Source organism: Salvelinus alpinus, chromosome 17, assembly GCF_045679555.1.
Source record: "Salvelinus alpinus chromosome 17, SLU_Salpinus.1, whole genome shotgun sequence".
NCBI classification, from domain to species: domain Eukaryota; kingdom Metazoa; phylum Chordata; class Actinopteri; order Salmoniformes; family Salmonidae; genus Salvelinus; species Salvelinus alpinus.
This window is the reverse complement of record NC_092102.1, coordinates 23,033,158-23,052,063: the sequence shown is the minus strand read 5'-3', so window position 1 is coordinate 23,052,063 and position 18,906 is coordinate 23,033,158. Positions and strand designations below refer to the sequence as shown.

The window sequence follows — 18,906 nt, the reverse complement described above, 5'->3', positions numbered from 1 at the left end:
GGTGCAGAAAGTGAAGATGGATCCAAAATATGTACAAGATGTTGAGGAACACTGACATATACTTTCAAAACAACAAACAATAATCTAAATGGTAAATATACAGAAGCTTCGACTGGCTTCTAAGGCAGAGCACCTTCAAACTAGACGGAACAACTATACCTTAGACAGATCATCAATAATTCCTCAGTTGAGAGCCCAGAGGAAACATGTCACTCCTTCCTAAACTCTCCCGAAATGAGAAACCTGAAAAGGTTAGAAGACCACCTAAACAGGTATTTCATCAATGCAACATTTATAATTCCCATCACAATTAATACTTATCAAATGTCATCATATCAATGGCCAATACATGTCCCAATATCAGGACATATTACAACATAGAGATAACATAGAATAAATGTATTAGGAAAACTGACCATGTGTGCACTTGCTGGCTAACCATGTGGCTTCACCAGCTCTCACTCTCCAAATCGGTCCACAAACAATCCACTGTGGTGAGTAGGCTACAGTTTGGTGAGACAATGTAACTTTAAACTCTAACAAACAATGTTACCATTTCTACTGGCGTGTGATCTTTTGTATAACTGTGGGACATAGTGATAGGATGTGCTTGCATGAAAACCAAACAACTACTGTATGTTTTGGACACCGTGCCCTTAGCTCCCGTTTGACAAGCACTTCTGTCCCGGCAACGGCATGGGAAGTCTACCTAGTAGCCAATATCAGGGTGAAGCAATAGTACACCCATCATTAGTACTTTTAATTAAAAATAAAACACTTGTCCGTTTTATAACTGAAAAGGTACAATTATCTCTGTAAAACGAAAAGTGACGTACGACTCGGAGTCATCCTCTGGCTTCTAAACTCCAAACTGTCTGACCTATAGCAGAGCGATTTCAACGCACCCACTCCTCTCCACACGACCACTACTTTCCTTTTAACGCACCCACTCCTTTCCTTTCGACACACCCTCTCCTTTCCACACGCCCATTAATTTGCTTTTGACACACCCACTACTTTCCTTGACACACCCACTACTTTCCTTGACACACCCACTACTTTTGACACACCCACTCCTTTCCACACGCTCACTACTTTCCTCCACAAGCCCACTAATTTCCTTGACACGTGCACTCCTTTCCACACTCCCACTAATTTGGTTGACACACCCACTGCTTTCCACAAGCCCACAAATTTCCTTGCGACACACCCACTGCTTTCCACAAGCCCACAAATTTCCTTGACACACCCGCTCTTTTTCACACACCCACTAATTTGCTTTTGACACACCCACTCCTTTCCACACACCCACTATTTCCTTTTTGACACACCCTCTCTTTTCCACATGCCCACTACTTTCCTTTCTACACCCTGGGACATTTCGATTAAAAAAAAGTAATAATAATCAGACAGACAAATCATGAGATTGGGTAGGCAGGGCTTAAAATGCAGGCTGGAATTGTGGTCCTGTTAAGCTAGAGCAACAAGTGAATACGGCACCTCTGATGCACCTTCCATTTCTGACTCTTTCTCTGTCCCAACTGACGGCAGAACTTCTACAGACGTATAAGCTGGAGCGTTGGTACATTGTGGAAGGCAACTCGTCTAGAGAGACTACGTGCTCCACAGTGCACATCATTTCAAGGAGGCATAAAGGGAATATGTTTGTAAAATATGTTATCAAGGATGCACATTTTACTTTGAATTGTATTCTTGTAGTCAAATATACATCACCAAAACTATACAGTTTATGTTATTACCATATTCTTGTTCTCTCCACCAAAATAACTAAAAACAATGTTGCCCTTGTGAATGCTGGGAAAACACAAGACTGCCTTGTCAAGTTACTTTAAAATGTGTTATCACAGGCCCTGGAACAAAGGCCCTTGTCTGTTAACACTTTTCACCCCCAAATGAATCACTTCTAGTCTGTGAGAATCTAATTTAAATGAGCTTATTATAGCTTTGGTGCTACTTGATTGGCTTGAGGGCAGCTTGAAGTGGAATAACACTTTGTCTACAACATCTCAACTTTGAGGTTTATTCTCAGAGTTGTCTTGACACTCTTGAGAAGTGCTGTGCTCATTTTTTGCAGAGGACTACAGTATATGACATCATAGCGGGACAAAGTCTGTGCACATAGATGTGGGAGTGAGCAGACAGACATTTTTCTTCATTTTTGAAATAGTAGCATTCAACTCTCCTTAGGTGTCAATATTTCCATTAAACTCTCCTTAGGTGTCAATATTTCCATTAAACTCTCCTTAGGTGTCAATATTTCAGTGTACAGAAGTGTAATACCACATATGATTACTACAGTAACCATTATTCTGAGGTTTACCCTATGGAGTAAAATCCAGGTTCTCACCTCAGTCCTGATGTCTCATTTACTCATCAGTCACCTGAATGAACAGAAAATCATACCTCGTCATTGAAAATGCTATTTGAAACTATTCCCATATAAAATGTATAAACCCAAAACATAACATTTCATTAAATAGACTAACAGAGCATGCATGTGGAACACAAAATGTATCTCTATGTTGCATAATTTGGCCATGGTGTAGGCTTGAACATAGCATTTTATTTGAGGACTGTCTCTCACCATGACATCTGCATATCCACATAAAGGGTCAAGTGCCATTCAATCTCCATTAGTGTTTGCATTGCACAGAGATAGAATCCTTTAACAGCAAACAACCGATTCCGCTTTCAAGCCAGTAACTCTTAGGTAAATGAAAGTGCAACACTATGCTTAACACACAAAAGCATAGCATCTGTCTTAACTGGTTTGCTTTTAATTTACCATTTGATAGTATTGATCAGCATCCAAGAGATGAGAGGGGTGGTTAATGAAACAATCCTGATAGTTCATAAATGTTTGATATACTTTGCTCAATTATGTTACCATCAGCCCACCAAAGACCTTTCCCCTTAGGAACAAAATTAACTTTATATGAAATGACCCCTTACAAACTACTTTTACTAGTTTAATAACACTTATCTCTCAAATAGGGTGTCAGCTTTTAACACAGCCAATCAAGCCTCTACATTCTATAAGTCAGGAGTCCTCTGGACTAATATGAAAGCACTGAGAGCTGACTGCATACTCACAAAGCCTTTTACAGTGATTACCTCTGTAAATTAAAAATGACCTACAACTTGTCTTTAATAAGAGACAATTGAGATGTACTAACTTCCATCATTCCTTCCAGCATATATCGATACTATAAAGTGGAACTACAGTATGTGCTCACACCATGTCCTCTTGTTCTCTCTCCTCAGATCCCACAGGTGAGTTATGCCTCCACGGCTCCAGAGCTGAGTGATAACACGCGCTATGACTTCTTCTCCCGCGTCGTGCCTCCGGACACCTACCAGGCACAGGCAATGGTGGACATAGTCAAAGCCATGCGCTGGAATTATGTCTCCACAGTAGCATCAGAGGGCAACTATGGAGAGAGTGGTGTGGACGCCTTCATACAGAAGTCCCGCGAAGACGGTGAGTCATCTCTATCTCACCTGAACATTCTTTTCACTGTTCCACATGCATGCTTGGTCTTATTTAATTAAATATTATTTTTGATTGGCTCCTGCAATCAGGAACCTATTATGACATTCCATGGCGTCACAAATTGGTTGGGTATGGAAACTTCCCGATCTTTTGGCTCACAAACCCTCAGGATCCATAGATTTATGGGCATTGGAAAAGCTACATTTAGTTAAATTCATTATCATGTTGCATTTGAGTTAAATTTACCCTATTGCAATGAGGCCAATCACTTAACATAGGTGCCATGCTTTTGTGTGTTAAGCCTACAGTAGTGTTGCACTTTCATTTACTGGCTTGAAAGCGGAATCGGTTGTTTGCTGTTAAAGGATTCTATCTCTGTGCAATGCAAACACTAACAGAGCCTGAATGGCACTTGACCCTTTATGTGGATATGCAGATGTCAGTCCTCAAATAAAATGCTATGTTCAAGCAGCTGAACCAAACAAAGCAGGGGAACTCATTGGAAATTACCCTGTAGCTTTTGAGTGCTTTTATCTCTGCAGTATTATTTCACACATCCTGTATCTGCTTAAGAGTTTTTCAGGTATGGCATTATACCATTTTAGCTGTATCTCCTTATGAAGCGTTAGAGGCAGAGTGGTCGGGTCGTTTACAGGGGAGTTCATCTTGTTGTGACCATTCAGAATTCAAATGAAAGGCAAAGACAGTCATAAAAGAGCTGTTCCATTTGAGCATTCCATCCACAGATCAAACAACACCTTTTAGATATAATAGTAATGGCCATTTGGCCCAAAGAATGGAATCCAGTCATGAATTACGAGGAAAATTAGATAATATTGTTGGCTGTACTATGACGATCATCATCCATCATACACATCATACTGTACATATAAAATAATTCAATTTTCCCATTTGCATTAACCCAGCTGACCTCAAACAAATACAGAATGGTTTATCTGACAGTTGACAGAATAACATATAGCATCAAATAGCCTAACATGAATAAATTAAACATGCGGTAGTAAAGCTTGAGAAATTTTGAACCTGCTAGAGATCAAAAGGTCTTCTCTCTGTTTTTATGGAATTGAAAGTTGTATGAATCTTTTTCAAAGTGAGGTTATGAAGGTTGAGAAGTGTTCTCACATTGCAGCAGTACAGCCATGCCTGGGACGTTGGAAGGAATGATTAATTGTTTCTTTTTGTTTGCTGGCAAAGAGTTCTAGGCCGTTCATCTCTGTCTCCCTGGCCTCAAATCTGCCCCTTATTGATGGGCGTTTGGCAGCATAATCTGAAAATAAGTGGATACTGATTTGTAATGTAAAGCGCATGAATAATTAAAATATTCGGAAGTGAAACAGGTCAGTGCTTCTGAATGAATTATCCATGTTGATGAATTCATATCTTAATAGAAAACAGAAATGTATTTATTTACATTTGCCATAGAGGATCATTGTTTCTTTACGCACCCCCCTCTCCCCCGACCCCCCCCCCCGTGTGCACAAATTACCTGTGTGTATGTGTATTCATGTGTGTATTTTTGACATTATTATGACTCCGATTCATGTGTTGATGATGCTCGCCCTGCTGACCCTACACCCTCTGTCAGTTTACGAGTGTCATTGTCCTGAAATGGGCACCGTGGCCACATTTAGTTTCAGCTTTCTGGCTAAACTAAAAACAATTTGTCCAATGCGATTGGAAAAGTGTTGAGGAAGGGAAAATGAATCAGTATTGAAAGATAGCTAGAAAGTGAACAAACAAGAGAGAACTGAGAAGTAGAAGTGAGCATGACTGCCCGGAGCACCAGTGGGCGTAGAACAGCTTTGGGAATACAGTCAGCTCTGAGCAGGGAGCAGGCCGCACACGCTCAGCCTGACCTCTGACCCCCGCTGGGGTTGAATGTAATCACTACCGACATGCCTACCGCTCTCTGTGCCACTGTGGCTCGCTCGTCTGCCGGCTCCAAGCTGCTGCCCATCATACTGTATGTCCTAGAGAGAGACCAGTGGCGGAGGAAGCGGAGGAGTGCCCCTGCAGAGCCCTCCAGCTTCCCTTGCTCAGCTCTGTGGAGGAGAAGTTCATATGAGGAGAGTTCAGCCGGCTCAGCAATTTATAGGTTGGAGCCTCTAGGTTGCACCATGGGGAGCCTCCAGAAAGGGAGTTCCATGTGTAGGCTACCAGATTAGCCAGGGTGGAGCTAATTTATTGTACAGTAGGTTGAGCTCAGTTCAACTAAAGCAGCAAACTCCAAACCCACTTCTTTTCGCAGATAGACAGACAATATGGTAGGGTTATGTACTGCATCTTTCCAAGCACCTCTGCCAGGAGGTAAAAACACACCATCCAGCTGCCAAGCCAACTTGCTGAACCCCCCTTATTGCTTGGCTTCTTATTCGCCGTGGCAACAGAAAGCAATCTATGAATACCCACCAAACCATGACATGTCCAATTAGCATTCCTCTCACCTAGTGCTGTACTGCTGACTTTTTCCCTTGTGAGCGCTCAACTCAAAAAGCTCCCCGCACTCCAAGTCTCCATGCGCTAGACCCTTACACCCTGCAGTTTAATGATACTGAGAGCATGGCCATTTTCACTGATCCTTATAACAACCCAAACTATGTAGGATGTTATATTGAACAGTGGTGTAAAGTACTTTAGTAAAAATAATTTTAAGTACTACTTAAGTCGTTTTTTTGGGAACCTGTACTACTTTTACTTCACTACATTCCTTAAGAAAATATTGTACTTTTTACTCTATACATTTTCCTTGACACCCAAAAGTACTCATTACATTTTGAATGCTTAGCAGGACAGGAAAATAGTCAAATTCACGCACTTATCAACCAAACATCCCTGGTCATCCCTACTGCCTCTGATCTGGCGGACTCACTAAACACACGTGGTTCGTTTGTAAATGATGTCTGCATGTTGGAGTGTGCCCTTGGCTTTCCATAAATTAAGAAAACATGGTGCTATTTGGTTTGCTTAATATAAGGAATTTGAAATGATTTATACTTTTACTTTTGATACTTAATAAGTATATTTTAAACCAAATAATTTTTTACTTTTACTCAAGTAGAATGTTACTGCGTCAAACCTTTACTTCAGGCATTTTCTATTCAGGTATCTTTACTCAAATTGACATACCGCACCAACAGATCCACAGATGATGCAATCTATATTGCACTCTACACTGCCCTTTCCCAGCTGGACAAAAGGAAAACCTATGTGAGAATGCTATTCATTGACTACAGCTCAGCGTTCAACACCATAGTACTCTTAAAGCTCATCACTAAGCTAAGGACCCTGGGACTAAACATCTCCCTCAGCAACTGGATCCTAGACTTCCTGACAGGCCGCCCCCAGGTGGTAAGGGTAGGTAACAATACATCCGGCACGCTGATCCTCAACACAGGGCCCCTCAGGGGTGCATACTCAGTCCCCTCCTGTACTCACTGTTCACTCATGACTGCACGGCCAGGCACAACTCCAACACCATCATTTAAGTTTGCTGATGACACAACAGTGGTAGGCCTGATCACCGACAACGATGAGACAGCCTATAGGGAGGAGGTCAGAGACCTGACCGTGTGGTGCAAGGACAACAACCTCTCCCTCAACGTGATCAAGACTAAGGAGATGATTGTGGACTACAGTTAAAGGAGGACCGAGCACGCCCCCATTCTCATCGACGGGGCTGTAGTGGAGCAGGTTGAGAGCTTCAAGTTCCTTGGCGTCCACATCACCAACAAACTAACATGGTCCAAGCACACCAAGACAGTCGTGAAGAGGGCACGACAAAGCCTATTCCCCCTCTTGAAACTAAAAAGATGTGTCATGGGTCCTCAGATCCTCAAAAGGTTTTACAGCTGCACCATCGAGAGCATCCTGACGGGTTGCATCACTGCCTGGTATGGCAACTGCTCGGTCTCCGACCGCATGGCACTACAGAGGGTAGTGCGTACGGCCCAGTACATCACCGGGGCCAAGCTTCCAGCCATCCAGGACCTCTATACCAGGCGGTGTCAGAGGAAGACCCTACAAATTGTCAAAGACTCCAGCCACCCTAGTCATAGACTGTTCTCTCTGCTACCGCGCGGCAGGCGGTACCAGAGTGCCATATCTAGGTCCAAGAGGCTTCTAATCAGCTTCTACCCCCAAGCCATAAGACTCCTGAACAGCTAATCAGCAGCTAACCCTGTATATAGCCCCAATATTGTTATTTACTGCTGCTCTTTATTATCTGTTTTTCTTATCTCTTACTTTTTTTTAGGTATTTTCTTAAAACTGCATTGTTGGTAAGAGCTTGTAAGTAACCTGTTGTATTCCGCGCATTTGACAAATACAATTTTATTTTATTTGAAGTATGACAGTTGGGTAATTTTTCCAACACTGATATTGAAGCCAGCATACTCTGGATTTGTCATTGTACTCAGATTACACAAGGGCTGCCGGAAAACGTGTGGCGAGGCGGCATTTGCCACAGCACTTTTATTTTTATTTTTTCATTTCACCTTTATTTAACCAGATAGGTTGAAGTGTACCTATGATAAAAATTACAGACCTCTACATGCTTTGTAAGTAGGAAAACCTGCAAAATCAGCAGTGTCTCAAATACTTGTTCTCCCCACTGTAAGTGCTGTTTTTTTGACTGATTTGGCTCATGATCTGTCAACTCAAGCACAATTTATCTGTCCGTCACATCGGAGTGCTGCTACATGCTCTTTCCGTGTCTTGACCAATCAGATTCACAGAAATCACATGTCGCACTGGCCAGGGCACAATGCACAAAGTGTTGGTGCGCGTTGTGCGTTCTTCACTTTCCACCAGTATTTATTTAGCAAGCGTGATAGCACATCACTGTAGGCAACTAACAACAGCAGCTGCATAGTCTCAACTTGGATGTTGGCCCACCACCTCAACCTCGACAAGACAGAGCTACTCTTCCTCCCGGGGAAGGCCTGCCCGCTCAAAGACCTCTCTCCATTACGGTTGACAATTCCATGTTGTCCCCCTCTTAGAGAGCAAAGAACCTTGCCGTGACCCTGGACAACACCTTGTCGTTCTCTGCAAACATCAAAGCAGTGACTCGCTCCTGCAGGTTCATGCTCTGCAACATCAGTAGAGTACTATCCTACCTCACAAAGGAAGCGGCGCAGGTCCTAATGCAGGCACTTGTCATCTCCCGACTGGACTACCGCAACTCACTGTTGGCTGGGATTCTCGCTTGTGCCATCAAACCCCTGCGATTTATCCAGAACGCTGCAGCCTGCCTGGTGTTCAACTTTTCCAAGTTCTCCCATGTCACCATGCTCCTCTGCACACTCCACTGGTTTCCAGTCAAAGCTTGCATCCATTACAAGAACATGGTACTTGCCTACAGAGCAGCAAGAGGGACTGCCCCTCACTACCTTCAGGCTATGCTCAAACCCTACACCCAAACCCGAGCACTCCGTTCTGCCACCTACTAGCCAGTAGCCTTAATTCTTGCATAGAATCCAGCCTAGCTGAAGCGATGCAATTTTCCTGATTTCTGACCACTTTTTTTCACTGGCCTCCATTGATTTAGTCACCCTAATTCTGCCCATCCTACAAGGCTAAAAACGCTGATAACTTTTGAACGAATTATGATAGAGACATGAGGGTTGGACCATTGGTTTTCTTAGAGGATTATCCACACAGTATTTTACCCATTGTTCAAAAGATGTGTTTTGATTGGACACTCTTATACTATGCCCCCTGTCCCTCTGGCCAGGATAAACTAAGTGGTAACGTTGTGTATTTATAGTCCATTTGTTTGTGAAAAAATGTGAATGGTTTATATTCAAACTTGGGCTGACTCGGCTAACTACACTTTTTCAATCCAAAATGATTAACTGGAATTGATCAATAAACACTATAGCTGACATAGACTGTGAGTTAATGTTTTAATACCTACAGTTGTAAAGGGCAAGACTACTACAAAGGGCAAGACTACTACTCTGGCCCCATCATAGCCCATATTAAACCTTTTTACAACACAGATTAATCACGTCATACCGTATAAGGTCCGACGATTTACCTGGTTAGATACCAGATCAGGAAAAACTACGGGCCCCAGAATTTTTTCTCTCGCCACACCACTTTGGGACCTGTGGTGCCACCTATGGATTACATTGATATATTATGTCACATGGTATGTTGGTTAAATGAAGCATTGACAATGCAATAAAACAGAGGCAGCAACAAACCACACAATTTAATCAGTGTGTTGTGTGATGAAGGGCAGCAGGTATTCTGGCAGTTAAGAGCGTTGGGCCAGTAACCAAAAGGTTGCCTGTTCGAATCCACAAGCTGACTTGGTGAAAAATCTGTCCATGTGCCCTTGAGCAAGGCACTTAACCCTATTTGCTCCTGTAAGTCAATCTCGATTAGAGCGTCTGCTAAGTTACTAAAATGTAAATGAAGGAGAGACTAGAAATTCCAACCGTAATTGAAAAGTGATTAGAATATCCACCAAGCTCAATTATTTACTGTCATTATTATCTGATTCAAAGCTGATTATGGTGCATGGGATGCACAGGCTGATGTGAGGTATATTGACTACCTTCTGGGCTGCAATTAAGTACTGTATTTGAACAAAAAAGGCTAAGAAGAAAGGTAATGAAATACTGGGCACCAGCCGTCTACAGAAGGTATTTGTGTTACGTACTCACGGTCTCCTAAGCCTAGGACTCACATAAACATACTCCATGGATTCACATAGATGCAGTTTGATAGTGACCCAGAAAGCTTCAGCAAGCATGAACGTGTGTAGTAAGTGAAAATCAAAGCCACAGGTGGTTTGGCTGGTTGACAGAAAGCCACCAGAGAGGTTTCCTTTCATCTTAGAGTGGCCAGCCCGGAGCAGAGATGGAGGGATGGAGGGATGTGGTCTCTCATTATTAATCAGCCAAACAGAGACTGAGTCAATACTGCCGGGCTTTACTTTGTCCTGTCACGGCCTAACCCACCTGACAGGGTAGACAGAGAGGAGGCGCTACCCCACATCACAATGTGGACAATGCATAATAAGTGCACTGTGCAATTCAAACTGCTTAGGATCTGTTATATTTAACCTTTGCCGAGTCCCCAACAACCAGATGTTCCGGTTTTCTGGGGAAATGGAAAGAGAGCCTGTGACGCAACTTCCACTTTTGGATGTTAATAAGGTGACACTCCATCTTAACTCCATCTTAACTCCTCCTCCACTTTTACTGGATTGGTTGAACAATGCAGAAGAGAACCTCTCATGACATTTTTTCTTCTTGTCAAGACCAGTATGTAGGGGATCTTGTTTCAAGCGTTTCTTTTACACCTGCTACGTTAAGTTACATTTAACCTAATGATTACAATCCCGTTTAACCCTCTGAAAATGAATCTTTTTTTTTAATGTACTGCATGTTACCATTATTCACTTTTCAGATGAGATTCTTAACTTTTTATATATTTCTACCAGGGGTTGGGAACCAAAATTATTTTCCAATTGTTTCGTTCTGAACAGAAGCATTCTTTTTTTTGTTCCGTCACACTGTTCCGACCAGCAAATAAAGTTCTCAACCGGTTCCAAAAAAAACAAAGTAACAGTTTATATAATTCCTTTCTATTCCTTTTTAAACCTCTGAAGTCACATTGTTTTGTACCTTAAGCTCGACATTAAATTACTTCACATATCAGTGCGCATAGATCAGCTTGCTATGGAGAGAGAAAGTGATTTAATCTGTACAGGAAAGTCATTAAGAGCAAATTGTATTTTGCCGTAAGAGCATGGTTTAATTATAATGAAAGATAAAAAAAACACTGCTGCCAGTCACAGTGTAGGGCGCTAGATGCAACATACATTTTGTGGGTGAGGAGAGGGTGAGAGAGGATGGAGGAAGCTTGCCTTGAAACGACTGGGCATCTTGTTATGACATGCATTAACTGAATTAGGCCCACAGAATTCTACCTATGTAAGAGCGACTTCTTTTGAGGAACTTTTTATGTCTTTTGAACTTGCGATTTGGTTTAACATTGGACCAGAGCAAACGTTAGCTAGCTAGCTAAAAAATGTGTTTAACCATCTTCAGTGGGAAAATGCTCACCTTCGATGGCCACTGGCACACTGGAGAAGTGTGCTCTTCATGGATGAATCCCAGTTTCAACTGTACTGAGCAGATGGCAGACAGCGTGTATGGCGTCGTGTGGGCGAGTGATTTGCTGATGTCAACTTTGTGAACAGAAGTGCCCCATGGTGGCAGTGGGGTTATGGTATTGGCAGGCATAAGCTATGGACAACAAACCCAATTGCATTTTATCGATGGCAATTTGAATGTACAGCGAGACCGTGACGAGATCCTGAGGCCCATTTTCGTGCCATTCATCCGCTGCCATCACCTCATGTTTCAGAATGATAATGCATGGCCCCAGTTCTTCCATGGCCTGCATACTCAACAGACATGTCACGACCCATTGAGCTTGTTTGGGATGCTCTGGATCGATGTGTGTTCCAGTTCCCGCCAATATCCAGCAACTTCACACAGCCATTGAAGAGGAGTGGGACATCATTCTACAGGCCACAATCAACAGCCTGATCAACTCTATGCAAAGGAGATGTGTCTCGCTGCATGAGGCAAATGGTGGTCACACCAGATACTGACTGGTTTTATGATCCACGCACCTACTTTTTTTAAAAGGCATCTGTGTCCAACATATGCATATCTGTATTCCCAGTCATGTGAAATCCACAGATAAAAAAAAATATATATATATATTTTTTAATTTCACCTTTATTTAACCAGGTAGGTCAGTTGAGAATAAGTTCTCATTTATAACTGCGACCTGGCCAAGATAAAGCAAAGCAGTGTGACACAAACAACACAGAGTTACACATGGGATTAACAAACGTACAGTCAATAACACAATAGAAAACTCTATACACAGTGTGTGCAAATGTAGTAAGATTAGGGAGGTAAGGCAATAAATAGGCCATAGTGGCGAAATAATTACAATTTAGCAATTAAACACTGGAGTGATAGTGCAGAAGATGAATGTGCAAGTAGAGATACTTGGGTGCAAAGGAGCAAAAAAACAAAAACAATATGGGATGAGGTAGTTGGGTGGGCTATTTACAGATGGGCTGTGTACAGGTGCAATGATTGTTAAGCAGCTCTGACAGCTGATGCTTAAAGTTAGTGAGGGAGACATGAGTCTCCAGCTTCAGTGATTTTTGCAATTCGCTCCAGTATTGGCAGCAGAGAACTGGAAGGAAAGGTGGCCAAAGGAGGAGTTGCCTTTGGGGATGACCAGTGAAATATACCTGCTGGAGCACGTGCAACGTGTGGGTGCTGCTATGGTGACCAGTGGGCTTTACCTAGAAAAGACTTATAGATGACCTGGAGCCAGTGGGTTTGGCGACGAATATGAAGCGAGGGCCAACGAGAGCATACAGGTCGCAGTGGTGTTTAGTATATGGGGCTTTGGTGACAAAACGGATGGCACTGTGATGGACTACATCCAATTTGCTGAGTAGAGTGTTGGAGGCTATTTTGTAAATGACATCGCCGAAGTCAAGGATTGGTAGGTTAGTCAGTTTTACGAGGGTATGTTTGGCAGCATGAGTGAAGGATGCTTTGTTGCGGAATAGGGAGCCAATTCTAGATATAATTTTGGACTGGAGATGCTTAATGTGAGTCTGGAAGGAGAGTTTACAGTGTAACCAGACACCTAGGTATTTGTAGTTGTCCACATATCCTAAGTTAGAACCGTCCAGTGTAGTGTTGCTAGACGGGCGGGCGGGTGCGGGCAGAGATCGGTTGAAGAGCATGCATTTAGTTTTACTTGCATTTAAGAGCAGTTGGAGGGCATGGAAGGAGTGTTGAATGGCATTGAAGCTCGTCTGGAGGTTAGTTAACACAGTGTCCAAAGAAGGGCCAGAAGTATACAGAATGGTGTCATCTGCGTAGAGGTGGATCAGAGAATCACCAGCAGCAAGAGCGACATCATTGGGCCTAATGAATTTGTTTCAATTGACTGATTTCCTTATATGAACTGTAACTCAGGAACATGTTTGAAAATGTTGCATGTTCCATTTGTATTTTTGTTCAGTGTAATTAATAAATCCAATGTGAAATGTAATAATTATAGTATTCTTAACTAGCATTGAAAAAGTTAATCAATTTTTTTAAACAGCTCTCCCTAATTTCTGAATCATGCTTGAAACCTCGTCAGTAGGCTACAGTAACCTATGCTTCAGATGGGATGGGCAGGTAGCCTACACACACCCATTGGAAAAGATTTCCAGCAGGCAGGCAGATGCTGGAATAAGTTTCTGAGTGACAAAGTTGTTGCGATTTTTGGGGTACTGGGAAAAATTGCCCGGTGCGTAAAATAATGTTTTTAACCAGTTCCCATGCTTTTAAAATAATGGATCACTTTCGTTTCCGGTTCGGGTTGTGCTCCTCAAATAATTTTGTTATTTTCGGTTCTGTTCCCGGAACTGGTTCCAACCCTTGATTTCTACACAATCATTTTAATTGTAGCCACTCACTCTGTTTTTTTTTATTTTTATTTTTTAAATACATCTGTTTATTAACCATCTCAGATTTCTCCAATGTCCACACTGATTAATCCAATCCAATGTCTCTTGTGGCAATATGTTTACTGTATGTAATTGAATTTGGAGTGCTAATTAGTTGAACGAGGGGTGGCGGAAATCAGCTTCTTGGTGATCTGAGGCCTTTGAAAACCGTGTCGTCTGGTGATTGGTGATTAGACAGCTCCTTTACTCAGCGTTAGTTAGGGATAAGCTGATTGCTGCTGTTGACCCTGAGACTAAATCTGCTTCTCTTTTTTATGTCTGTGCTGCAATGTATGATGCAGCAAGTTAACATTTTTCTTTTCAACTGAAAGAGGCACTGCATATCACTAAAATTTAACATACAGTGGTTGTGGGTGGAATTTACATTTAAATAGTTCAGTGTACAGTAATAGTTCCATTAGAGTGACTTGTTTTTACCAACATTATAGATAAGTTCTGTTTTACTGTGACTGGACAAGCCAATGTCATGGTCTAGAGAGCTGTCATGGTCTAGAGAGCCACATTATGGACTATATACAGCTCAACTGAAAACCAGAGAGCAAGTTGTTTTCCCATTGCTGTTCCCAATCACAGTGTTTCCCATTACACACTGCAGGATATCGGTCAGGGTTCATAGTACGTATGGATTTCCACAGCACCACAGCAAACCAATATCTTGCCACCTGAAACACAGCTTCATCTCAAAGTGGTCATGCTGTATAGAATGGATCTATACAGTTGTGGCTGTTTCATCAACAAAAGGACAGTTAGTCATTTTTTTAAGCACGTATAACCACACACAAACTCACACATAGATACAGCAAACATCCACAAATGAAATGTGAAAACAGGAAGGATGCGGCTCAAAGGTTAACTCACAGGAAAGCATCAATGTGAAGTAGCGATAACGGAGAGTTTATATAATTCATGATATTGTGTCCACATATGTTAACATCTGTTGGATCTGGAGCTACGAGATATCTGCTAGTCTTTCTCCATAGCCTCAGGACATCATCTCATCTCCGATGGCAAAAAAACACCTAGTCTGCTCAATACTCCTGAGTAGGCTACATTTATGTGGTGAAACGTATTAGTTATGGAAATGATTGACTCATTCTCTCTATGGACATATGTAATTATTTTTATTCAGCACTATGTTTCACATGTTTTCTACATACATAATGGAATAATGTGTGTGGACATTAGTTTGTAAACAAAGTCACTGTTTAAACATCGCTATGGCAGGTGAGAATGAATCCCAGCCACTGCCCTCAGGCTCTGTAAGATAATTAATAGCATATTGTTTGCATGGCCTTATGTGAGACAAAGGCCTCTTATACGTCGAGACACCTTAAATAATAGCCATCATTCTTACTTGGTCTCTGCAGTCTTCTTGCAGATTGCCATTTCAGGAACCTTTGCTTGGCATGCTATGTCACTTCATTGTATAAATTAGTCTGTGCTGCATTTGGGGGCTGCAGGGTGGATTTGCAAGCACATAGCACCATGTCTCAACCGCTCTCTCTCTCCCTCTCCCCCTGTCTCTTTCTTTAATGGGATTTTTAAGGATACAAATGTAGAGTCTGAGATGTTGATAGCACTCTGTCTCTGAAAGAAATGTGAATAATATCATTATTTTACACTGATCATGTTGCCTTAACACCAAATTATATCCATCTCACCAGACACAGAAACAGTATATGCATAAGAATAAGGACTAAATTGGTACGAGGCTGGCTGGTAGTTCATTCTAAGTCAGTACCATCCTGGACTTATAATTACTTCACTATGACAGCTGAGAGAATTATCTGAGTCTGGGGACTCCCCAGCTTTAAACAGTCAGACCAGGGGTTCCAGGTTATACCTTATACAGGTTATATAATCCAGGCACTTGTCATCTCCCGTCTGGATTACTGCAACTCGCTGTTGGCTGGGCTCCCTGCCTGTGCCATTAAACCCCTACAACTCATCCAGAACGCCGCAGCCCGTCTGGTGTTCAACTTTCCCAAGTTCTCTCACGTCACCCCGCTCCTCCGCTCTCTCCACTGGCTTCCAGTTGAAGCTCGCATCCGCTACAAGACCATGGTGCTTGCCTACGGAGCTGTGAGGGGAACGGCACCTCCGTACCTTCAGGCTCTGATCAGGCCCTACACCCAAACAAGGGCACTGCGTTCATCCACCTCTGGCCTGCTCGCCTCCCTACCTCTGAGGAAGTACAGTTCCCGCTCAGCCCAGTCAAAACTGTTCGCTGCTCTGGCACCCCAATGGTGGAACAAACTCCCTCACGACGCCAGGTCAGCGGAGTCAATCACCACCTTCCGGAGACACCTGAAACCCCACCTCTTTAAGGAATACCTAGGATAGGATAAAGTAATCCTTCTAACCCCCCCCCCCCCTTAAAAGAGTTAGATGCACTATTGTAAAGGGGTTGTTCCACTGGATATCATAAGGTGAATGCACCAATTTGTAAGTCGCTCTGGATAAGAGCGTCTGCTAAATGACTTAAATGTAAATGTAATGTAAATGTTATACATTATGGGAGTAATGATCCCCAATGATGTGCTCAATTATGTTATAATCATGCAATTTCCATTTTATGACCAAGAGTTCGGCTCTGTGTTTCATGTTAAAACAGTTGTTAAAAATGCATAATGTACAGATGTATGTTTTATTTTGAGGAACAGATTTCATGTTTCAAGGGGTTATCTAATGGCAATTCCACAGTAACGGAATTTTGCAGAGACTTTAAAATGTATGCCAAACAGAAATCAAAGAATTTACACAGTTAAAAAAAAAAAATGTAAACTGTGCAGATGGAACATTTGGTAACAGAATTACAGTATAATCCATCAAAATTGTATTCTGTTACCAAATGTTGTATCTGTACAGTTCTTCCAGTAAATGTATTTTTTAGTGGAAATTGTTAAAAGTACTCATTGTGCATAGAGCCCTATGGTTTCTTAAACTGTGAAATCAGTGGTTTTTGTTTGGTATACATTTTAAAGTGAAAAATCAGTCTCAGCTTATTTCTGTTATCATGGAATTGCCCATAACAGTTTCCCCACCCCTTACCACCACTTCCGTTGTCATTACAGATTATTTTGTATGGTAGCATTACATATTGGTAGTTTATTTCATCATCAGCACATTGGGATGAAAGAATTCCAGGATTTATTCACGACTCCTCTGCTAGATGTAAATGTAGGTGTGCATGAGTGAGTGCATCTGTGTGTGTGATGGCTTTTGGCCACGATTCAGCTCTAATCATATCTCTTTCCTTGCAACCCTTTAGCATTACACCTGCCTCGCCAAAGCACAGAAGCAGATGTAATTGGTTTGAATCTTCCCCATACAAAAACAAGGAAGTGAGCTAAATATGGCAAGATACAATATATAAGCTTCAAGGCATGAATCTTTACCTTAAAAATACATACTTATTAAGGACAGAAACCACATGCTAAAATGACATTTTTGCATGTACTTTTGATTAACGTCAGGATCTGACCCTTTTTTATACATTTTCGCCTAAAATGACATACCCAAATCTAACTGCCTGTAGCTAGGGACCTGAAGCAAGGATATGAATATTCTTGATACCGAAAATAATTAAAGAAAAAGTTAAACTATCAAAGACACTTACTGATACACAAAGTAGGTCTCACAAGCAAGAGCCTGTAACTAAAACAAGATCTCAATTTGCCAATATAGAAAGGCTTTTGAGCAGAAAGTCTGACAGTATTATGTCGTTTTGGTTATATACAGAGATGAGAGCGAGAGATGGGGAGAGGGAGATGAGAGTGAAGGATTTAAATGTTAATGCAGAGACCACCACCTCTTCCTCTCCAGAGACGGCAGGGGTTCAAACTGTAGAACTCAGTTCCTACATTTGAATATAAAAATGGATTTTATCAAACAAAACTATCACATTTCAAGGAAAAAACAGATGCAGACAATGTCGAAGTAACAAATGATTATTACTAGAACAGGGTGCAGGCAAAACGATAGGTCGAGGGCAGGCAGAGGTCAGTAATCCAGATCAGAGTCTAAAGGTACAGAACGGCAGGCAGGCTCGGGGTCAGGGCAGGCAGAGGTCAATAATCCAGGGTGGTGTGACAAGGTACAGAAACGGCAGGCAGGCTCAGGGTCAGGGCAGGCAGAATGGTCAAAACCAGGAAAACTAGATAACAGGAACTAGAAACAGACAGGAGCAAGGGGGAAAATGCTGGTAGGCTTGACGAACAAAACGTACAGGCAACAGACAAACAGAGAACAAAGGTATAAATACACTTGGAATAATGAGGAAGATGGGCGACACCTGGAGGGGGTGGAGACAAGCACAAAGAGAGGTGAAACAGATCAGTGTGTGACAGTACCTGGGCTCATACCTGGTTGACCGGGGTGCCGGCGTTGGAAATCAGCGATGAGGCCTGGGTCCAGGATGTCCCTGGCGGGGACCCAGCACCTCTCCTCTGGGCCATAACCCTGCCAGTCAACCAGGTACTGGAATCCCCTGCCCCGAGGTCGAACCTTCAGGAGACGCCTCACCGTGTACGTCGGTTGGCTGTCAATGAGACGGGGGAGAGGGGTGGGCCTGGAAACAGGAGACAAAGGGCTGTGAGACATGGGTTTGATCCTAGACACATGAAAAGTGGCATGTATACGGAGGGTACGGGGCAACAGAAGACAAACAGCAGAGGGGCTAAGTATCTTGGAGATGGGGAAGGGGCTGATAAACCGGGGGGAAAGTTTGCGGGACTCCACAAAGAGGGGCAGATCTCGGGTGGACAGCCTTACCCTCTGCCCAAGGGTACCGGGG

At 42.5% G+C, this 18,906-nt stretch overlaps 1 protein-coding gene across 1 annotated transcript in view; it reads left to right on the top strand.

The window, feature by feature from the left end:
• LOC139542531 (metabotropic glutamate receptor 4-like) overlaps positions 1 to 18,906 on the top strand; it is a 324,701-nt gene that overhangs the window by 195,210 nt on the left and 110,585 nt on the right. The window contains exon 3 of the mRNA XM_071348088.1: positions 3,286 to 3,502. Coding sequence (XP_071204189.1) covers positions 3,286 to 3,502 — 217 coding nt within the window. The remainder of the gene's footprint in view (positions 1 to 3,285; positions 3,503 to 18,906) is intronic.